Source organism: Gossypium arboreum, chromosome 9 (genome assembly GCF_025698485.1).
Source record: "Gossypium arboreum isolate Shixiya-1 chromosome 9, ASM2569848v2, whole genome shotgun sequence".
Lineage (NCBI taxonomy): Eukaryota > Viridiplantae > Streptophyta > Magnoliopsida > Malvales > Malvaceae > Gossypium > Gossypium arboreum.
Genome location: NC_069078.1, coordinates 85,964,844 through 85,987,514, shown reverse-complemented (window position 1 = coordinate 85,987,514; position 22,671 = coordinate 85,964,844). Strand labels below are relative to the sequence as shown.

At 33.1% G+C, this 22,671-nt stretch overlaps 4 protein-coding genes and 1 non-coding gene across 6 annotated transcripts; 3 read left to right on the top strand and 2 right to left on the bottom strand.

Annotated features, from left to right (window-relative positions):
• The first annotated feature begins 5,058 nt into the window (after positions 1 to 5,058).
• On the top strand, positions 5,059 to 10,068 carry LOC108456754 (cysteine synthase, chloroplastic/chromoplastic-like). 2 transcript variants are annotated; one of them, XM_017755402.2, is made up of 10 exons: positions 5,068 to 5,488; positions 6,763 to 6,872; positions 7,264 to 7,321; positions 7,426 to 7,689; positions 7,766 to 7,903; positions 8,139 to 8,190; positions 8,324 to 8,403; positions 8,588 to 8,647; positions 9,031 to 9,111; positions 9,725 to 10,068. In XM_017755402.2, exons 1-10 carry the CDS (start codon positions 5,216 to 5,218, stop codon positions 9,815 to 9,817), a joined length of 1,209 nt encoding a protein of 402 aa, XP_017610891.1. In that variant the 5' UTR covers positions 5,068 to 5,215; the 3' UTR covers positions 9,818 to 10,068. The 2 variants fall into 2 exon arrangements, 1 of the variants encoding a protein (XP_017610891.1); XR_008270622.1 differs by lacking the exon at positions 9,725 to 10,068 and having other exon boundaries at positions 5,059 to 5,488; positions 8,324 to 8,450; positions 9,031 to 9,076.
• Positions 10,069 to 10,485: 417 nt separating this feature from the next.
• LOC108456755 (uncharacterized) lies at positions 10,486 to 12,636 on the bottom strand. The gene is made up of 3 exons (XM_017755404.2): positions 12,373 to 12,636; positions 11,850 to 11,987; positions 10,486 to 10,863 (listed from the first exon to the last, which is right to left on the bottom strand). Exons 1-3 carry the CDS (start codon positions 12,499 to 12,501, stop codon positions 10,681 to 10,683), a joined length of 450 nt encoding a protein of 149 aa, XP_017610893.1. The 5' UTR covers positions 12,502 to 12,636; the 3' UTR covers positions 10,486 to 10,680.
• A 138-nt stretch (positions 12,637 to 12,774) lies between these two features.
• Positions 12,775 to 14,211, top strand: LOC108456753 (shewanella-like protein phosphatase 2). The gene has a single exon (XM_017755401.2). It carries the CDS (start codon positions 12,775 to 12,777, stop codon positions 14,002 to 14,004), a length of 1,230 nt encoding a protein of 409 aa, XP_017610890.1. The 3' UTR covers positions 14,005 to 14,211.
• A 1,587-nt stretch (positions 14,212 to 15,798) lies between these two features.
• Positions 15,799 to 15,928, top strand: LOC128281325 (small nucleolar RNA snoR86). The gene has a single exon (XR_008271537.1). It is a non-coding gene; the product is annotated as a small nucleolar RNA snoR86 (small nucleolar RNA).
• Positions 15,929 to 16,250: 322 nt separating this feature from the next.
• LOC108457194 (protein IQ-DOMAIN 14-like) lies at positions 16,251 to 21,400 on the bottom strand. Its single transcript, XM_017756106.2, has 6 exons — positions 20,874 to 21,400; positions 19,628 to 19,802; positions 18,594 to 19,073; positions 17,929 to 18,153; positions 17,425 to 17,553; positions 16,251 to 17,066 (listed from the first exon to the last, which is right to left on the bottom strand). Exons 2-6 carry the CDS (start codon positions 19,700 to 19,702, stop codon positions 16,440 to 16,442), a joined length of 1,536 nt encoding a protein of 511 aa, XP_017611595.1. The 5' UTR covers positions 19,703 to 19,802; positions 20,874 to 21,400; the 3' UTR covers positions 16,251 to 16,439.
• Between the last annotated feature and the right edge of the window lie 1,271 nt (positions 21,401 to 22,671).

Sequence of the window (22,671 nt, the reverse complement as noted above, 5' to 3'; positions counted from 1 at the left end):
GATTGAATGAGATTATTATCAAAACTTGAGAAGACCCGTAATGTGTTTTTTTATATATATGATGTGATGATACAAATAAGATCCTTTATCTATAGTATCTCTTCTGTAGTAGAAACTCGATTTGTTATGATGTATAGCAAAGAGCGAGATAATAATCTTAGCTCATGAGATTGAAAAGTTGAGAAATCTGAGGCTAGGTGAGAAATTGTTGAGGTTGGTGAAAGAAAATCACTAATTTATTCTCTGGCAAGATTTTCGGGGACGAAAATCCCTAAGGAGGGAGAGTTGTAACAGCCCGTTTTTTTTAGAGTTGATCGGAACAGTGGTTTCGGGGCCACCAAATTTGAACGAGTAGGTTGGTAAATATTATATTTAATATTTACGAGTTAATTGTGATTTTAAAAATGTTTTTGATATTGTGATTTTTGTTTTATAAGCGATTTATTAAGTTCAAGTGGTATGACCCTAAGGTCAAGCGGGTTTAGAAAATGACGTATCGGGACCTTGTTTCTATAAACCGAGTCGTAAATATTTTTATAAATATTTACGTAGTGGAAATAAGATGGTATTAAAGTTTCATTGAAAAATTTTATCGTTTCGATAGTTAATTAAACAAAAAGGACTAAATTGTGTAAAGTACAAAAGTTGTATTCTATAACTAAAGGTAGAACTTAAAAGTAGAAGTCCTTATTTGGTTATTAGCCCATTAAAGAGATAGTGAGATATGATGGCTTGGCATTTGGTGTGATAAATAAAGTGTATAAAGGTTAATATTGTAAATTGGTTAAAAATAATAATAAAATAAATATAATAAAAGAATCAAGGTGTCATCTTTTTCATTCTCTTTTTACCAGCTGAATATGAAGGCTTGAGAAGCTATGGAAGAAGCTTCCAACTTTCAGCTAATGCATGGTAGGCATTTCTAGTCCCGTTTTTAATTATTTTTATATTTTCGGGATCGTTGTTGCTTAATCTATCTAATGAGGGGACTGTTTTGCAAAACCATTGAATAGTTTGATATTTGCCATTGATGAGTATAATAGGGCTTTGAAGTTTAATGGAAGAATATGAATCTATTTTCAGGGAAAATTAACGGAAATTGATTTGGAGTTTTGTAGCTCCAGTTATAAATAATTTGGTGACTATTGCTCAGGAAGACAACTTGTAGTGAATTTGTGATTATGTTGTAAACATTGATAAAACTTGTTAATGAGTTGCTTATTGTTTTCTTATGAACTTACTAAGCGTAAAGCTTACTCCCCTTTTCTTTCCCATATTCCCTAGGGTTGCCGGGTTAGATCGGGTTGGAGGCCATCAGAGATATTATCACATTGTCAAGTCTACGCTATCGGCGTAAGTAAATCTTAGTGTTTCGAGTCTATGGCATGTATAGGGTTGTAAAGTTGAGTAAGTAAATGATACAAGACTAAGATATTGGTAAATAATTAATAATGCCTCATGAATATTTTGGGCCTTGTAAGCCCGATTAAAGGATAATATACGTGTGTATGAAAAGTTTAAAATTGATCAAAAATTTTTACGGTCTGGTTTTATATAAATGGATGAGTTTAAATCTGGTAGCACCTCAAACCCTGTTCCGGTGAGGGATACGGGCGAAGGGTGTTACAGTATGGGAAATGCCATACCTACGTTTCTTAACTCAGTATGGATTTGATAATACCATACCTACATTTCACAACTCAGGATGGATGATACAATACCTACATTTCACACTTTGCCATAGAACAACCATGGTCTTATTCGTCAATTCATCACATGTCACAATACGAACGTACTCAATCCCGCGTTTTTCCTAATTTGCATTTCCACATTTATTCTTTCATTAACAAAATTTTCACAATCCCACAACAAATTCATATATAATAACACATTAAATCATTCAAGCATTCACAAATAAACATCTAAATTCAACCATATGAACTTACCCGGCTGATTTGTAGAAGATATTGAAATTTAGGGACTATTCCGCAACTTTTTCTTTTCCTCGTTCTTCTTTGGATTCTTGATCTATAATATAAAATATTTTCACTCATTAGCATTTATTTGATTTCCATTTCACTTCATAATTTATGTTTTTCAACTTTCTAAATTGCACTTTTATCCCAAAATTTACAGTTTTTACAATTTAGTCCCTGCTCAATTCACCCATCAATTGAACTAATTTTTTTCAATTAACACTTTATTTTATCATTATAAACTATTTCAAAACCTTTAATATTCTGAATTTCAACACAAACCTTCAATTCACAACTTTTTCACAATTAGGTCCTAAATACCACTTTCTATCAAAATCACTTAATAAAACCACCTTAATATGAAATTAGAACTTAAATTTCATAATAATTCATTATAAAATTCCATTACCCATCCAGGGTAACTTCCAATTTCACCCATAAAATCAAAAACTAATGAATTTTATAAGTGGACCTAATTGTAAAAGTCATAAAAACATAAAAATTATCAAGAAAAAGCAAGAATTAAACTCACATGATGTAAAAATATGAAAAAAAAAAGCTTTCTCCATACCTTATATGGCGTTTTGGCTGAGAAAATATGAAGAGATCTCTAGATTTTTCAATTTTGTCCTTATTTTATATGTTAAAATTGTAAAATTTCTAATTTTGCCCTTATTTCCCTTTTTTTCTGATGATTTTTTTGCTCTTACCGTCCAGTATATTCACTTTTAGGCTTAATTTCCCTTTAAATCCTCTTTCTTTTAACACTTGAGCTATTTAATCATTCTAGCAACTTTTATTTTTGTTATAATTTAGTCCTTTTTATTTAATTGACTACTTGAACGTTAAAATTTCTCAACCAAACTTCAATATTAAGTAAATGACACTCTATAAATATTTATAAAAATATTTATAGCTCGGTTTTCAAATTCAAGGTCTCGATACCTCGTTTTTGACCCGTTTGACTTAATAAATTCTTTTAATTCACCAATTCACAAATTCTTCTAAATTATTACTTGACTCATAAATATTAAATTACTATATTATTTAATCTTACTTTTCAGATTTAGTGATCTCAAATCACCATTTCCGACACCACTGAAAATTAGGCCGTTACAATTTATTTACACATTAAATTTTAATTTGACTAAATTTTCACAAATCACTAATAACATTATCGAATTAGCATCATTTTATATTGATATATTGCATACACAAATAATTATATTAATCTACTATAAAAATAAATGTATGTATTCATTTATTTAAATGCGTACAATTCAATAAAAATAACCTTTCATGTATACATATTAGAGGTGTTCATGAGCCGGGCCAGGCTCAACTAAAAAATCATGCCCATTTATTAGGCCCGGGCTGGGCCAGGCTTAAAAAATGGGCCAAAAATTTTGCCCAAGCCCAACCCGGATAAAAATACTAAAATTGGGGTCGGCCCGACCGGTCAGATTAATTTTTATATTATTTTTAAATAATATAATACATCAAAATACTAAAAACATTAAAATAAATATTTCCCAATAAATTGAAAATAAATTTTAAAAAATATGTAGACCTAAATAGTACTAAGATAAATGCAATTTAACAAGCAAATGTCTCTAAAATAATAATAAAAAATCAACAAATGCCTTTAAAATAATAACAAAATTAACAATAAAATAAGTTTTATATAATATCCAAACAATAATAATAAAATAGTAGGAACATAATAGTAAAATGATAGCAAAATAGGGAGAAAACAACAAGAAAATAACATTAAAAAAATACAGATTTTTTTTGTCCTTTAGTGAATTAGGACCAGCTCGGCCCCGGCTAAAAATACCTTACCCGAGACTTGACCCTTTTTTAAACTGCCCTTATTTTTTTGTCCAAGCCTATTTTTCGGGCCTATATTTTTGCCCAAACCGTCCCACATTTCGGGCGGGCCTTTGGGTTGGGCCGGGTAGCCCGACCCATGAACACCTCTAATACATATGAACCACAATTCAAATTATATATATATAATCGCACCAAATCAAAATTAATGTATCATGTTACATATTAGACCAAAATTTATGTATAAATTTAATATTTATCCCCCTTTTTTTTAAGTGTTTGGTATGTCCTAGAAGAATTAAAGATATGATCCCAAATAAAAATAATATTTTATAATAATTAGTCATAATGGTCTGGTTTAAATTTGGGAAAATATTTTACACACTCTCTATAAAGTTTTTAAATTTTTGATTGGAGATTATTTAAAAGAATAATTATTTGATACATTGCTAGTAAAATATTTTAGACTCAACGAGCGAATTAAAAGTGTGATAAGTGTCATGTAATTAATTTTTATATTTTTACTACACCTATAATACACCTTCTTAAAAATAAATATTTAAAAAATTAGGTCATGCTAATTTTCTAAAGTGCTTTTAGAATAATAAAAAAGTAAATTATTTACTAAATACTTACCCTTAAATTTAATTGTATTTTATTTTAGAACTTCAATTTAATATATATATATATATATATATATATATATATATATATCAACTTCAAAATTATCATTTTAAATAATTTAAATGGTTATACCTGATCTTAAGAAATTAAAATTTAAAAGATTCAGAATTATCGTTTTCAAAATTTTTATAAAATATACATAAATATTTATTACTTGCATTATGAAGTGGTATAAATCTAATATATATTTAAAAGTATTTTCTTTCCTCAAAAATAAAATAATTTTTATAAGTGTTATTATTAATTTTAGGATAAATCTTAAAATTATACCTGAATTATAGTTTAATATATAATTGAATACATAAACTTTGATTTGTATAATTTTATACATGAAATTTTAATTTGATCAAATTTTTGTAAATTATTAACACAATTATTGATATAATATTATTTTATATTTATATATTATATATAAATAATTATATTTATCTAATATAAAAATAAATTAATATATTTATTTGAATCACAACTAGAATTTTATCAACTATATTAAATCAAAATTTATATATTAAATCAAAATTAATATATAATATATAATTTTGAGATTTATTTAGAATGATTGGGGATGCACTGGTTGGTACAAAATATCTGGTTGATTATATACACGCTAAATATTTTGCGTAATTGTGAGGTGTATCCGTATATAAAAGCCAGAGGACGAAACGAATCAAAGCACAAATTTTATCTGTGGCTTTTAGAAACACACCAAAAAGTGAAAGAAAAACATGGCTGCCGCTTCTTCTTCCACTATCTTCTTCAATCCGTTGACTACTCAGCTCTGCAACTCCAAGAAGAAGCCTTGCTCTGACCCTTCTGCCTCCACCCTCAAACTGGGTCTTTTTGGACACGCCACTAACACTGCCGCTGCATCTCTGAGATTCAAGAAGCTTAATTATGGGAAAGGATACTCTTCTGGTTTATCTGTTGTGTGTAAAGCTGTCTCGGTTAAGCCTGACGCCGAGATCGAGGGGCTTAACATTGCTGAGGATGTTACTCAGGTCTCATTCTTATGCTTTATTTGATGTTTGTTCCTTGAATTTGATTTAGACTGGGAAATGGGTTGCTTTTATTCTCAGAAAATTGACCTTCAGTGTGTTCTTTGCATAGATTTCTGATATGGGTGGTTGTAAATTTTGAAGTTCTGCTTTCTGGGTTCTTAATACTAATGCTACTATGTGTTTTCTTTTTTGTTATATTTCTGAATTAAATTTTGAGAAATTGGGTGTAATTTCTACGGAGGATGGTATGATTTTTACTTTTTAGAATCTTAGTGTACTGTTGCGTAGGAGTGAATTTTGTTCTCCATGGTGGAATTGTGGGATTTGTAGAATTAGTCTTTACATTTAGAGGAAACTTTTTGGTAAAAAAAGTGTTTTTAACTGGCACCAAGTAAGACGTTTTCTTTTTGTTTTTTATTTATTTATGAATTTCTCAATTTCAATTGCTCTACAATTCCAATTTTGTGAATACTGTGTAAATTAACGAAGATAAAAACCGAAAAGGTCATAGGCTTTTGTGCTTTCCTGTCTGTAATAGTCTTAGATTAGTATTAGGATTAGCTCAATTGAAGTTCTTTGTTCCTTTCATCAGGATGTCGTATATCTGAGTGAGTTAAGACTATTTCTTTAGCACCTAGAAAGATTATTTCTTCAGTTTATGTTTAGAAATGATTCATATCATCAAAACACATTGGGAACTCTAAAATATTTTTTGCTGGTCTATTGTGTTATATGAGGGAATTTGTTTTCCTTGATCACTTTTCTTATGTCACCATTTATTAGGTAATAAAGAGATGAGACATAGGATTATGATCGCAATATGTTCTTGATCGTGTTGGCTAACATAAACTTAATGGTGCATTCATAATTTTATACTATTACCAGCTAAGGAAGGAGAAAAGGTGTTTTTTTATACCATATGAGATATGCTAGATTTTGGATGGTAGTTTCATTCGGTTGCCTGAAGGTTTCCAAGCTTCTTTTGTTTGCTAATTTTCCTCTTTTCACTTTCTCTATATTTAGTGCTTCTGTTGTCCTTCTGTACCTGATGCATGGTGACTGCTTCTATTTATAAAAATACATTGCCTGAGTCTGGTTTTTCTATATGAAACACATTACTATTTTGCTTGTAGACAAGCCATCTCAATGGAGAAAGAACTGAATTTCTATTAATCAGTAAAGAACTGAATTTCTATTAATCAGTACACCTTTTTATTTCTTGTTGTGTTTTGTTCTGTTATTTATTTAGCTCTATTGGTTGTTTTGTAACACAGCTTATTGGGAAAACACCAATGGTGTACTTGAACAATATTGTGAAAGGCTCTGTTGCAAATATTGCAGCCAAGCTTGAGATCATGGAACCATGTTGCAGTGTGAAGGACAGGTAGCCAAACTTTTCATAAGCATCTTGTAGCTTGTATGCATTAGTTAGCAAGCTCATTGTTTGCTAATAGTTAAAAAACATTACCATGAGATCTAGGATAAAATGGCTTTTATATATGTCAAACCCTATGCTGATGTCTTTATAATTATTGCATAGTTTTGGATGCTGGTAAAAGGGTATCTTTCAAGGTGTGTTCAATCTGGCATTTTCGGTTCTAAAGAATTTCACGTGTACATGGATAATTAAGTTCTTCTCAAGCAAAATTTATTCATATATCCTAATTGAATTTCCAGAATCTCTTCGATGAGGCTTGAAACTATCTGTTTCGTCATTAAAATTTTAATCATAGGGAAGACCAGGAGATTAATATCCTTTTTTTAATTGTTTTCAGGATAGGGTATAGTATGATTTCTGATGCTGAGCAAAGAGGACTTATAACACCTGGAAAGGTAATGGGTCGTAGATGGGACTTCTGTGTATCTATGGTATATGTACAACAACTAAATTTGGAACTTATGGTATGATGCTCACTATTTCTTCTTAAATGTTTCAGAGTATTCTTGTGGAACCTACAAGTGGAAACACAGGCATTGGCCTTGCCTTCATAGCTGCCTCAAAAGGATATCGACTGATCTTGACAATGCCAGCATCAATGAGTTTGGAGAGGAGAGTTCTACTGAAAGCATTTGGAGCTGAGCTTGTTTTAACTGATTCAGCAAAAGGTATGAAGGGGGCTGTTCAGAAAGCTGAAGAGATTGTGAAAAGCACACCCAACGCCTACATGCTTCAACAATTTGACAATCCAGCAAATCCTAAAGTTTGTATCGACCACTCCTTATTATACGTTGCTGACTTTTGTGGCCATAGACTGATATTCATGTTTCCTTTTGTAGATACACTATGAGACAACTGGTCCAGAGATCTGGGAAGACACCCGAGGCAAAGTGGACATTTTTGTTGGAGGGATTGGAACTGGTGGAACCATATCTGGAGTTGGTCGATTCCTTAAAGAAAAAAATCCCAATATTAAGGTGATTATTCTGCTTTTAACGGGCCCTGAATAGCATTTATCTCACATGCCCTTCTGAACATCATTGCATCGAATTTTGGAGAATTTTTTTAGAAATTTCATGGTAAAAGAAAGTTGAATTTTTAGTATCTCCTACTATTGATTTTCTTGAAAGAAATTCTTTTTCAAGAAGGGCCAGGCCTTGCCTTTTTTTCAACTGAATGGTGGACTGATTGTATCGACTTTGGATGTATCAGGTTATTGGTGTGGAACCTACAGAAAGCAATATACTTTCCGGTGGAAAGCCTGGTGAGAGAAGATACTTCTTATATTGACACCCCACCTCTCCCTTATAAAAATATACAGGTTATTTTCATGCGTCAATTTTTAGGAATGTGCATCTTATATTGACACCCCACCTCTCCCTTATAAAAAAATACAGGTCCTCACAAGATTCAAGGGATTGGAGCTGGTTTTATACCTGGGAATTTGGACCAAGATGTGGTTGATGAAGTTATAGAGGTCTGAGTTTTGCTTTCCTTCTTCCTGCCTAAATTTTTGTGATTTCTGTAAGTCAACTTTTATGCGGCCTTAGTATCAACTAAGTGGTAGTTGAGATTTGCTTTGTATTAAGTTTCTTTAATGGCTTCAGTTCTTGAAGTCATATATGGTCCTTTACCTTCTGATGATGGATTTGAATTGACAGATATCCAGTGATGAAGCAGTTGAAACTGCAAAGCAATTAGCCCTTCAGGAAGGCTTGTTGGTAAGTTATTTTTCTTCAACTTTGAAGTGACTTCGAAGTTTGGACTGAAAGCAAAAATGAATGGTCCTTTACCAACTGTTGGTCCAAGCAATAGGCAGTTTCTTTTTAGACAGAAGCAATAGGAAATAAATACAAATGGGAAGAAGTCATTTCTCTTTCTACATATGACCTTAGTAACTCAAAATCTTGACCTAATCTTAAACAATTGGAAGGTTGCTTGGACTTGGTTCATTCAGGAAATAAGCCATCTGGTCTGAGTTAAGACTTTCAAAACCCTAGGGAAAAAAAAAGGCGATGACTGAATTCTGTTTGTATATCATGTTGTGCATGTGCTATTATATTCCTTCATTGCTAATTTGATTCATTATACTATGTAATTTCAGGTTGGGATATCTTCTGGAGCTGCAGCTGCTGCTGCAATGAAGGTGGGGAAAAGACCGGAGAATGCTGGGCAGCTGATTGCAGTAAGTATTTTCTTGCATATATTAAGAACATGACCTACAGTTTTCAAGTAAGAATACTTACAAACATCAAATATAACTAGGAAGCTAGTTGGCATACATTTTATTAACAAATATGAAATATAGCTTTACTCTTGTGAAGAAGTTAAATAAAGGTTGAACTTATGTAGGGGTTGGAAGTGAATAGAAGCTTCCATACACCGAATAGTGTACTTTGGATTGAAGGTTACATGTGAAGTTGGCTGGTGGTCTGCTAGCAATTAGCCAGCACTTGGTCTTTCCTTTAAGAAATCTCATCTGAATATGAACAGCCTGAAGCCAAATCCTAAATGTTATAATGTTATGTAAACGAACTTGCCTAATTAGGTGTTTTATTCCAGACCTTAACCCCTTCCTCTTCTTTTATTGTTCACTTTGATGCTCTAAAAGTATAATTCCCACTCTTTACACTTTCTTTTACTTCTCAGCATTTCTAAAATCATGGTTCCCATTCTTAGAACACATTGTCTTGCTTTTGACCAACTATTGTTCACTTTTTCTTCTCTCTTTTGGTAGCAATAGTACTATTTTCAAACATGTAATATGCATGACTCATTAAGTATTTGAATACTTTCAGGTTGTCTTTCCAAGCTTTGGCGAGCGATACCTCTCCTCGGTACTTTTCCAATCTATTCGAGATGAATGTGAGAAAATGCAGCCTGAGCCATGAAGTCCCCCGTATTTTTTGATGAATAAAAACAGTTTTTCCAATCAATTGCTCGAAATTCTTCAACTATGAGTTATAAAAGCAATAAAATTCTTGACTGGAATTCTGCTGCCCTTTTAAGTGTTAGTGACAATTCGGTACTGGGTGTTCTTGACTGGAATTTTGCCGAACTTGTTAATTATGTTGCTCCAACTCTTCATTTTGATTGTTCATTTTACTGTTTTCAGCGATTTGTTCCAACTCAATTTCTTAAATTTCCGGTATGTTGCCTATCATCTTTCAAAGACTTTACAAATACGTGAAACTCTCAAAAGAAATTGAATATAATCATGTCAAAAATCTACCCATGTTTGGCATTCAGACAATAACACCATATACATGAAATAAACTTCAAAAAAATTAAAGGTAATCATGTTAGACACATACTTGTAAAATTCGCACCCAAGCTTGAATATGTATATATGTATGTATTTATTACACATCCTACCACACGAATACTTTTCTCTTGTACAGACAAGACTGCAACCTAAGGGGCCTGGGAAGAAAAATAGAGTTACTTATCATTTACTGCAATGGTAAATTAACTATTCCAGTCATCTGAATATTATCTGAAAGAGCAAGGTTTATTAATTAACGCATGAAACAAGCATCAGGAGGAAGCTTCTCAAGTATTACTTTAAACCAAAATCAACTGGTAAGAGGAAACCTTGTTCAACTGTAAAAAATATGTGAAGCCTTATCACAGATGGCCATAAATTTAAGGGCATTGTTAGGTAGACACCTCCCATAAAATCTCAAGCTTTGAGATAAGAATCTATAAGTGAACAGAAATGGGTTACAACCAATATTCTAATACTCATCTGGGCTCAATGACCAATGTTGAAAGAAGCCTTCATTCTCCCAACAAGGTGTGGCAATGTCTTCATGTTATCCTCGATTGACTGGTTGACGCATGACTCCAACTCATTGATTGCATCGGCTTTATTTTGTTGAAGTTTAGCTGATTCAAACTTGTCTTGGCAGACCATCAAGGATCGATTTAACCTTTCCTACATTCATTAGAGCAATTATCCATCAATAAATTATTATGGTGTAATATCTGGATGAAAGGTCAAAAGAGCAGAATATAAACATCAAGAATCCTATTGATTATTCTAAGTTACCATCATACCAACAGGGAAATAGTGATGAAATAGAATATTTTTCAAAATAACTCAGTTTCCTCTTCTTTGTTGCATATTCCGGTTCTCCTGGCCTTTCATCATATCATCAAGTTTCCCATTTCAACCTCCAAATTGAGGATGCTAAGGTAGATATTAAGTTCCAGCACATATAAACTACGAATTGCATTCCACTCAACTATTTCCCATTTGCATATTCTTCTGCACTTACAAACTAACCTCAAAGATGTCATATGCTGCATTTGAGCATTTTCTAGGAAATACTCTTTATTTAAGGTAAAAACTAGCCAATTACTTCTCCAGAAACTAGTTCAAATTTACTATGGTTTCCTGTAAGAGAGAAGAAAAAAAGAGGAGGAAAGAAGCGCAACGGCAGTAGTTTATAGTAGATTTCTATATTCATTAAACAGAAGGGAGGGTTAACAGTCCAATGATGCTTCACAGAATCACAGCCTCACCACTTATAATGTGAACACTTCTGAAACATTAACCAGAACCACGGGCAGCTTGCTAGATACAACAAAGAAAGGGATAGTATTGCCATTCCATCACATACAATCCACAAATTCTCTCTGTTCAACTACTTAGATTTTCTGAATATGCCTATAAGTGAAAGAAGAAATTCGAGAGGCAATGCATTCAATTTGCTGACTTTAGAAGACCCTTCTAAATAAAGCTCCAGAATAAGCATAAAAAGCATAAGGAAAGGAACTGTGCAAGGACAGGAAGAAAAGTAGAGTGGAAGCAAGAAAGTGAAGTAAAAATTGAAGAAAATTTAAAGCTTTTCACTGAAGAGAATACTGCAGCCCTAGTAGTTTGCTTGAAATGAAAATTAGAGAACATATGAAACGTACTTGAAACTTGGCCATTTCGTTCTCAAAATGCTGTTGAGCATTAACAACGGGAACACTGCAATGTTCTACACAATTGCTTATCTCCTCTTGTTTCCTTGTTCTATCAAAGCATTCATATGCACATTTGAAATACGCTTGCTGCAACCAATCATCACAACGAATTTAAACAAAATAAATAAAAGTCAACACTACCAAGAAGCTTAAGTCATTATCTTAACTAGTCAGAAAAATAAACAAACTTGGTATGCAATAATATGCCCAAGAAAATGTAAAAACTTTTAATATCTAAGAAAACTAGCAGGTTCAAAGCTTTAGCCTCTAAATCTCAACTTAATTCTAACATTTCAGAAGCAAGAACTAAACAGAACTCATTTACCAGAAGCAATCAAATAGCCCAAAGAAATCATATTTTTATGGAAAACATGAAGTTATGGTGATTTTATCAATGGGAAAATTGGAAAAAAATAAAAACATGCCCAAGAAAATGAGTAAAATTCTGAGTTTGGGTAAAAAAGAGGGAAACCTGAAGAGTGAAATTGATGTGGTCTTGGACCGGAGCAAGTTGAGCTTGGGCTGCAATATTTACTTCATTAAGTTTCCTCCTCATTCTTTCTGAAACTAATTGCTGTTCTACTGCTGCTATGTGATCCATTTCTTCTTCTTTCTTTTTTTCAGTCAATATGATATAAGAAAGGGACAGAGTCACAGAGAGAACTAGATGTTAGGGTTTATAGGGTTTCTGGTTGCTGTATAAAAGGTTTTATTTTAAGCCTTTGGTTCATGCAGGCGCAGCGCAACGACCCCTTATTTTTTCTCATGAAGAGTCATTGGGTCCAAATTCAAGGCCAACCATCCAATTCAATACCCACTGGGCTCGCTGTGAGCCTATTTACAGTGTTTGCGAGACTTTCACCATTTTTAGTCAATGAACTTACATATGCCCCATTGTCGAACGCATCAAAGAAGCACAAATCATCAAAAAATGGAACGACAAAACCAATCATCATCACTAACATGCGAAAACCTTCCTTCATTCCTTTCTTCATTCGTCGACACATTCGTAGACTTTTCAGTCAGTGGCCTTTTCTTGCCCCAACGGCAACAGATTCCTCAACAACCTCTTCAAACTCATTACCCTTCCCCAAACCGTCTCGTTGCCATTGGGGATCTCCATGGAGATCTCGAGAAATCCAAGCAAGCTTTCCGTCTCGCCGGCCTCATTGATGGGTCTGATCGTTGGTGCGGTGGGTCTACCACCGTTGTTCAGATTGGTGACGTGCTTGACCGTGGTGGGGAAGAGCTCAAAATCCTTTATTTCTTGGAAAAGTTGAAGCGTGAAGCTGTTAAAAGTGGTGGGCAGTTGATAACTTTGAATGGTAATCATGAGATAATGAACATTGAAGGTGATTTCAGGTATGTAACTAAAAAGGCTTTAGAAGAATTTGATGTTTGGGCTTATTGGTACGATATAGGGAACAAAATGAAGAGCTTATGTCATGGTTTGGAAATCCCTAAGAACCCTTTTCATGGGATTCCTCCATCTTTTCATAGAGTCCCTGAAGAGTTCTCTCATAGTATTAGAGCCAGAATTGCTGCATTGAGACCTGATGGTCCAATCTCCCGTAGGTTCTTAGCTAATAATTTGACTGTTTTAGTTGTTGGAGACTCAGTTTTCGTGCACGGTGGCCTTTTAGAGAAACATGTAGACTATGGTTTGCAAAGGATCAATGATGAGGTGAGGGATTGGATTAATGGATCGATGGGGCAGCGAGCACCGGAGTATTGTAGAGGGAGGAATGCTGTTGTTTGGTTGAGGAAGTTTTCGGATGAGTTTGCCAAGAACTGTGATTGTTCGCTTCTAGAACATGTTCTTGCTACGATTCCTGGTGCAAAAAGGATGATAATGGGTCATACGATTCAAGAGATCGGCATTAACGGTGCTTGTGATAATAGGGCAATAAGGATTGATGTAGGAATGTCGAAAGGTTGCATCAATGGATTGCCTGAAGTTTTGGAGATTGATAGGAACTCAGGGTTAAGGGTGTTGACTTCAAATCCAATGTATCAGAAGAAGAATCAATATGCTCAAACTAAAGAAGGACTCGGATTGTTAATACCTGAGCACGGGCCAAAACAAGTCGAAGTGAAAGCTTAGCAGTATCTAAGCTACTGAAAGCTGTTGCCTCATTAACTACTTCACATATATGAAGATTCCTTTAGAAACTATGGCTGTTGACAAATTTCTTTGGCTTTATGTTGCTGTTAGTGTTTAAAACATTCTCAGAAGTGTTTCTCTTGCAGCCAGACATAGCATGTACCTTGTATTGGAAATTGCTAAATGAAAATTTCTCCCATATGCTAATTCTGTTTTGTCATTCTGCATCTTTATATGGGATAAAGCAATATTTAGTCCTTGAATTTGGTATTTTCTTTTGTCCACATTGTCTTGGAACTTGGCAACTCTTACCAGTTTTTGTCCATATAATTTTTTTTTAGTGGCAAAATCATAGAGTGTCACATCATCACAGGGACCAAAGTTGGGAAAAGATGCCTAGTTCAGGGACTAGTATGGACAAAAAAATTCAGGGACCAAATTGGAAAAAAGTTGCCAATTTCAGAGACTGAATATTGTCTTATCCCTTTTTATATTGCCTCAAGTTATTATTGGCAGATGCTCAAAGTAAAGAAGGCCCTTGATTGCTGATTTCAGAAAAGGGACCAGAACAGGTTGAAGGCTCAGGAGTTTTTGAGTATCTAAGCTATTGGCAACATTTGCTTCATTAACTATTGCACACATGTATTCATATGCTTAAGGAACTAATCATTGGATGTGCACCTTTTTTATGTGAACTTGAATTGCAATCTTTGCTTGTACAGTCATTGATGTATGAATTTGTCTGAATTCCTTTAGCAATTTTGGATGCTGACTAGTTTGTTTGGTTTTATGGTGTTGCTAGTGTTTAAACATTGTCTCAAAAAGTTCCTTTGCTTGCAATTTACAGCATGAATCTTGTATTGGATTCTGCCAAATGAAAAGTTCTCACATTTCTGTTAAAGGATGTTCTATCTCATTTAGGAGTTGTGGAATTTTTATCCTGGATTCAGCTTGAACTTTGTAAGTAAAACTCGATCTAAGTTTGGAGAAATTTTTTACAGCTTAAAAATAATGGCGAGGGTTCCAAATTTTAACATATATGACAAGTGCATTCTCTTTGAAGTTACCTTACAATAGTGGCACTTAAATATAATTGGAAGACGGATGACGTGAAAATTAAAGATAATATCATACAATATCAACAAATACATGTTTTAAATTTTATATGATATATTATTAATGTATCAAATATTATAAAATGTAATTATGAAATAATTAAAAAAACATAATACAGCTACATTATATGAAGTCTTTAGAAACATATTGTTAGTAGGGTAGCCCCGAATTCCAAAAAGTTTATAAACTAGTCACCAATAAATATTAAGTATAATGATAAAAATATATTGTATTCTTAAAAAAGAACACAGAGCATGCACAAATTAAAAATATAATTAAAACTTTGAAGAGGAAAATATTAAAAAAGATAATTGTTAACTTCGAATATTAACCATTAAAGTGACATATACACATATAAACCAGACAAGTCTAACAAAAGCCCAAAAACCTTACAAGGGCCGTAAGTTCAAAAAAGAAAACTATATAAGGGCAGTTTAGCCATTTCAGACGTAATTCAAGTCAATGAATCTCTCCGATTATTAGGGTTAGGGTTTTGGCTGCTCACTTCCTATACCCCCTATATAAACGCCCTTTATCTCAACCTAACTCTGCAATCTATTTAGGTTCTTCATCTTCTCCGTTTTCTTTCAAGGTTTTTGTTTTTTAAGATTAATTTTCCTTTTTCGGTGCTCGGTTTTACTTTTATTTTTCCTTAAATTAAAGGAAAGCCAATTTGCAGAGCAAAGGCGTCGAGTTAAAAAAATGGCGTGATTTGCATTGAAGGTTGGCGATATCATTAAGCGATTCTCCGTGCCCATCAAATTTTAATTTTTCGTTTTGATTGTGGCCTCGAACAAGTCGCTACATTTTTTTATACCTTCCACTTTAATTTTAATTTGATATTTGAAGTTTTTCAGTTTGATAACGAAAACGAATCGGATTTTTTATTTTGTGCCGCCCTTGATTTTCGTACAAAAATGTCAACTTTTTTAGCAAATTGATTTCTTCGTTGCTTTCATGGTTGCCAAAGGGTAAACAGAGAATATTACCATCTGATTTCAATGGATTTTAGAAGCTTCCTTGATGACGGAGGAGGTAGTCTTTATTTTGAAGAACATGACTTGCACAGGGATTAGATTTCTAAAACATTTGCATTAATAATAAACAAGAAAGAGAAAGAGACGATAATATCTCACCAAACCCTAAAATCCTGTTATATTCAAACCATAATTTCCTAATATCGTAGTTTACATCAGTAAAATTTTAACTCACAGCATATATAACCATACACATACGCTCAATCAAGAAAAACACACCCACAATAAATAATAAATAAGTAATCAAGTGTTAAATCAGAGAAAAAGAAATAAATAAATAAATCACACAAATCTATTAAATGGCTTTCTTCCACCAGTGATAGTAGCAGGCGTAGATGGTGTTGAATCAACACTCATATTGCCTACAGACCCTTTGTTCGACCTAAATGAACCAATCCCTTGTGTTAATGGGTACGAAAGCCTCCGATTTGACTCGCTTTGGGGAGTACCAACATGCCTCTCCTTTGGATTACTGTTAGCTCTGGTTTTGGCTTTGGTTGAAACTGTTGGATTCATGTAGTTTGGAACAGAAAATGGTGGGCAACTCATAAGGCTATCATCGTCCTTTATGTGCAAGTCGAATGGTGAAGCAGCTCCTCTAGCCCTTGGTCTTGAACTTGAAGGCGGTGTTCGCATCCGTCTTGTGGCATGGATAATGGTGGACCTTGTGGATTTTGGAGTAGGAGTTTCCATGATGTTGTCATAGGTGAATTGCCTTTGCCTGCTGCCGCTTGACTGCGGCCTTGAACTAGGCTTCAGTTGGGAATTTGGCCTTGGTGGGGTGAGTTGGAAACTCTTTGTGCCTTGGCTTCCAGGAGCATTGACGGGCGGTAGTGGATGATCTAACCAGTTCCACCACCATGGAAATCCGCCAGAGCGAATGCCAGATCCCGGAGTAGATTTCCATAGCTGTACGACGAAAGGTTTTAAATCATAAAGAGAGCAAATAAAGGAAATATTTGATAATATGTAGTCGCGCTCAATCCCATCCGACTGTTTTCTCCATCACCTCAGAAGCTACAGTTAATTAGCAGAGACCTGCTTAAAAATAACTTGTTTGTCGTTTTTATGGGTATGTGTAATACATATTAACTTTTCCATGGATTTAGAGGGTTATTGGATGACCATATACTTGTACCATTATCCAGATATGCAATAGATAGGGATACTCCAGGAAAAATGAAGACTCAAAAATAATAGTCATAAACCATCCAACACTATGGTACAGTCGAAATTGGAGTCAGCTGGTAAAACTTAAAAAGTGTACCTGGTTGGAATATGCATAGGCCATGGCTCTTTCTCTCTTGATGACTGCCTCCACTTTTCTCTGCATTCTTGCTTCTCTTTCCTCTTTTGTTAGCACACTGTCATCCCAGTTTTCGTTGCCTGCCTCGGACTAATCCAAGATTCAACGAAGTTACACATTTTAACAGCTATGAAGAGAGTAAACGTACATGAATACATGATCTTCAAGTTCGCTAAGTGTCTTGTGAACCCGAAGAATTCATCAAGGTTAAAGGTGGAAGAATTGTATTAATTTATTACTTTATCCAACAGTTTTAATGGAAATATATCAACGCTACTTCGAAAGTACAAAGGAAGATGGGAAAAAAAATCAGGCAATTCTTTGCTTTTACTGTTCAAATGAACGCTGGTATAAAAATTTTCAATGATTCAAATGATTGGATTTAGGGGGGCATCTCAAGATTTGATAAGCTGTAGCTACTTAAAAGAAATACTAAGATTCAATGACCAAATGACGACTTACTACCTGGCTGATCCATTTGCCTAAGGTACTCTCTGCTTCCTTAGACTGAGCCTGTTGTCGTTCTTGGTTTTCTAACTTCTGGATCCTGCGTGACTGAATCTGAGACTGAACTCGCACCAAAAGCTGCATATACTTCATGGCATTCGTAGTTTGGCGTTTCACATGCTGACCTCTCACAACTCCTTGAAGCCTCACAAGGCCTTTCAAAGCTCTAAAACTTCTCCTTGCCTGTATTCCAAGTTTCATGATAATCAAGTAGGGAATCAAATATCGTTGCAAAACATGGCAATCTAAAGGAATCTACCGTGCATCACACAACATGATAGCACAGTCCAGCATACAACCTGTAGCATAGTAATTAACTTTTTGCACAAGCAAAATTCGGTCATTACTTCAGCCTATGTAATAGCCACTAATATTGAAAGGTCTTCAGTAAATCTATTAATATAAGCAGGTTGAAAAGTGGAGGGGAAAGTGACCAGGTATAGACCACACTTGTGCAAGCAATAACTTCCCATACCAGTATTTGCCCGTGAAGTATTGAACATATTAATTATCCTATACTTCTATCGAGTTCAACCACCAAATATTTCTCATTGTTTGTCTTTTCAAACCGGTTGTCCCCAAATTGCAGTTGAAATATTCTGTTAGAATAATAAAGGACTTACCTTATAACCTCTATAGGCTGCTTGAATTTGGGTCGCTGAAGCATGCTGGTTCTTTAAAGTTGGTTCTGGTCGAGGACGAACAATCCTAGAAGGAGCAGGTTTTGGAGAAGCACCTCTTGGAGAAGCAACTCGAGGAGAAGCAGCTCGAGGGGGTGGGGGTGGAGGTGGAGGTGGAGAAGCAGCTCTAGGGGATGCAGCTCGTGGAGGGGAAGCAGCTCTTGGAGAAGCAACCCTAGGAGAGGCAACCCTAGGAGATGGACCCCGTGGAGATGCAGGTCTATGAGGCACAAAAGGTGGTGTTCTTGGCTGCTCCGGAGGTGTGGGAGGCCTGAATATTAGATTATGCTCTCGTTCAGCTTCCCCAAGAATTTTCTCGATACTGCTGGGCTTTCTAAAGAGGGGAAGGAAGGAATTGGTTTCTCCATGCCTTAATTTTCCTGTGCCTTTCTTCTTTTCTTTATCACTTCTTTTATCCGATTCCTGAAAAAGATTTAACCATGGTGAATATAAGGTATCCTTTCAGTAACATTTAGGTAGAAAAAATTCATGCTTTACAAGCCAAAAATGCCAAACCATGTCTTTGAGAGGGAAAAAGAACTAATTTACTATGCTGCTTTGTATGCACAAAATATGCAGTAGAGCTTGCTAATGCTACGAGGTCGGAAACAAATACATAGAGCTAAATAGCTGAACATAGAACAAAATCGACTTCAATCAGAAATTTCACACTCCAATTAGATGCATCTATAGTTCATCAAAAGGCAACTAATTATATCCACTTGTGTTTTAGACCCTTTTTCCAAAATTCCGGGTTCTTATGCTCTTCTATTCAGTAATCACAAACTGGTTTGAGAACATAAAACTGTTTTTCATGCCAGCACAACCTACAGCCATGTTTAAACCTCATACACAAGAGAAAGAACGAAATTAAGCAACCATATATCATCTACGATTGTATAAATTCGTAGAGTTGAAACAAAAGCACGGATGAAGTGGTGAAGTTCATATGCATCATTGTTAGAATAACAACTTACATTACTTAGCTTTTCCTTGGAGTGTGGAAAGAAAATTTTTTTAATTGCAGAAAACCAACTTCCCTTCTTTCCCATACTGCCAGCATTACCGTGTCAGCCAAAGCATGGGATGAAATAGAAAAACCAAATATCAGCAGCCCTGAACCGTGTATTATCAAAATGTCTATACTTCTATCTGCAGACATAAAAGTATGCATAAATAACAGATTCGAGAATTCTGCATAAATAACAGATTCGAGAATTCAAGTTCTCGACCATGAAATCACATGAAACTGCCTAGAATCAAGACATGTAACACGATAACTAAAAATTAGCTTGATTATAGAGAAGAGAAAGGTCAACAAGAAAATCCCAGGAACTCAAAATTCATAGTTACATACCATTAACAGGCTAGAAGCTCTATTTAAGGTTATATCCACTACCAGCAATGAATCAAACAAATACAAAATCGAAAAATTCTTTACGAACAAAGGGTATATAGAAGAAACAGGGGAATCTTCATAACCGAACCGGCTTCCATGCTAGTTAAACAAACAAAAAAACACAGCCTCTAGTTTCTCACTTAACACCATTAAATAAAGGTTCCAAGCAATGATGAAAATTAATATATCAGTCCAAATTGCAGAAAATAAATACAGGCAGAAAAGTCCAAGGAAATTGTTTTGTTAAACATCATAAAAGATATATTTGTCATTTTTTTTATATATAATAAAAAAGATAATATATGAATCCTTGACAATTAGCATAAACTTCCTTAAAGGACTTTTCCAGAAGAGACTTCTCTCAGCAGAACAAAGAAAAAAACAACAACAACAAAATGGTATAGAATTTTCCACTTTTTTTCCCTAAAATCCATGATTTTGAGGGCATAAAATAAACACCAGCGAAAAAAAATAAAAATCTTAGCAGTTTAAAGGTTAAAAGAAAACAATTTTCCAAGAAAATATCTGACACATAGAGAAAAGAGATCCAAAGACAGGTTAATACTTATAAAGAAACAACCTTGTAAAAAAAATTTAAAAAAAAAAGCTCACTTTTTGAGAATTATAGTTATTTACCCTTTCCTTGCCCCTTCCCCAAGAACATAATAAACACACATCCAGGAAAAAAAAAAGAAAAAAAAAAGAAAGATTACCTTCATCATGAACAACATAATTCACAAAAACCCAAAACCTTAAACAAACAAATATACTAACCCCCCAAAAAAAAAAAATTGAAAGAGATCGTACATATATCATGTAAGTACCTTAAATGGAGAGCTTCTAAAATCCCAAATTCTGCAAGCAAACCCTTCAAAAAGCTGAGTTATAAGAAGCTAGAGAAAAGAAAGGTAGTAGCAGCCAGCCATAGAAGACCCCCTTATTTTCTTTTTAGCCTCTTTTTTTTCTATTTTAATTATCATTCCCTGCTTTTTAATTACATGGGGGGTTTTTATATTCTACTCTTCTTTTTTTGTTCAACTATTTGTAATATCTTGGGTATCTCTGTTTCTCTTTCTAATTTATATCTCTATAACTTTAATAAGGTTCTTTGCTTTTTGCAGCTTTGGGTGCTATGAAATTGTAATACTTTTCTTTTTTCTTTTGCCACCTTTTACCTTTTGTTGAATTAAGAATTGGAAATGTTTTTTTAATAAAAAAAAAAATTTCATCAATCTAATCATGGGGATGATTAAGAATATCAGAATTAATAAGAAATAGAGATGGGTTGGCCACTTTCTCACTCAATGTGCCCCCAACTTCAACTCCCTTTACTTGTATGGGATGACTATTTGGATCCCATGATTTCTGTATAATATAATTATATGATATATATATTGTTTGAAGTTTATACAATAAAAAATTGAAATTTTGTTGTTAAGGCTCCTCATTACCTATATCCCAATTTTCATATTAGTTATTAATTTTTATTAATAATATATTTTAATTATTTTAATTCATAAAAAATAATAGTAATTTTATCATAAAAATAATGATTGATTCTAATGTATTTTTATCGTAATTTCTCATATAACTAAAAATTATAAAAATATAATAACTTAAACGTAATGTGAACATCCAAATTGTTTTTTTCGAAGAATATCCAAATTATAGGCAATATTCTTTCCTAATAAAATAGTTGATGCATAAATGATTATATAATAGTATGGTTTTCAGCCATTAATTATTTTTTATTAAATTATAAAATAAAATCTTAAAGGTTATAATATGCTCTAATATCTTATATTCTTCGTATATTTTAAAATATTATTTTTAATAATTTAATTTATTTACTTTTAAATTTAAAATCTAAGTTTATTTGTTAACATAGTTAAAATTCTTTTATTAAAGTTAGTGTAATATTTTGAAATTAAAAAAAATTCCATTGGTATTCATGTAACAAAATTGACATTCTAATAAACTAGAATTTAATAGAGAATTTTAACGTTAATAACAATTCTTAAGAATTTACATCAAGATGTTTATCGAATAAAGAATATGATGTAAAAGTTAAGTATTAAATTATATAAAATTAAATTATATTGATTAAATCTCAAATTTGAGTGAAATATGGAGATCAAAATTAAAATTTAATAATTTTTATATAAACAAAGATTAGAACCAAAATTTAAACATTATATTTTCATATAAAAAGATAAGTGTCATGGAAGACATTCTTTTTATACATAGTAGTATATATTGTTAAAGTTTATAAAATAATACTTTGTTAACAAAAATAAAGGATAAAAAAAGAATTTACCCACTCAAATTTATCTCCTATTATATTAATAATAATATTAATATTAACTAAATTAATTCTATATATTTTATACAAAACTTTAATTTTATATATAAATGTACGAATATGGGTACCAAACGATGTAAATATTATTTTATCTTTTACTCCTCAATTTTATTTTATTTTATTAAAAATGAGATGAAAACATTTAACACTAATTTTTTTTATTATAGAATAACACCACACTAAAACTTTTTCTTTCGAAGGCTACACGACACTAAAATTAAGAAAATGACAAAAAAAAGGTGTTTTTAATGATATTCAAA

Excerpts from the sequence above, each read along its gene's own strand:
- LOC108456753 (XM_017755401.2), top strand. The coding sequence starts at position 12,775 with ATGAACTTACATATGCCCCATTGTCGAACGCATCAAAGAAGCACAAAT.
- LOC108456755 (XM_017755404.2), bottom strand. The coding sequence starts at position 12,501 with ATGGATCACATAGCAGCAGTAGAACAGCAATTAGTTTCAGAAAGAATG. Across the intron at positions 11,988-12,372 it reads ACATCAATTTCACTCTTCAG|CAAGCGTATTTCAAATGTGC; the intron begins GTTTCCCTCTTT and ends GATTGGTTGCAG. Across the intron at positions 10,864-11,849 it reads ACGAAATGGCCAAGTTTCAA|GAAAGGTTAAATCGATCCTT; the intron begins GTACGTTTCATA and ends TAATGAATGTAG.
- LOC108456754 (XM_017755402.2), top strand. The coding sequence starts at position 5,216 with ATGGCTGCCGCTTCTTCTTCCACTATCTTCTTCAATCCGTTGACTACT. Across the intron at positions 8,191-8,323 it reads ACTTTCCGGTGGAAAGCCTG|GTCCTCACAAGATTCAAGGG; the intron begins GTGAGAGAAGAT and ends AAAAAAATACAG. Across the intron at positions 9,112-9,724 it reads ATGCTGGGCAGCTGATTGCA|GTTGTCTTTCCAAGCTTTGG; the intron begins GTAAGTATTTTC and ends GAATACTTTCAG.
- LOC108457194 (XM_017756106.2), bottom strand. The coding sequence starts at position 19,702 with ATGGGAAAGAAGGGAAGTTGGTTTTCTGCAATTAAAAAAATTTTCTTT. Across the intron at positions 18,154-18,593 it reads CAGCCTATAGAGGTTATAAG|GCAAGGAGAAGTTTTAGAGC; the intron begins GTAAGTCCTTTA and ends CTTGGAATACAG. Across the intron at positions 17,554-17,928 it reads TAGGCAAATGGATCAGCCAG|TCCGAGGCAGGCAACGAAAA; the intron begins GTAGTAAGTCGT and ends ATCTTGGATTAG.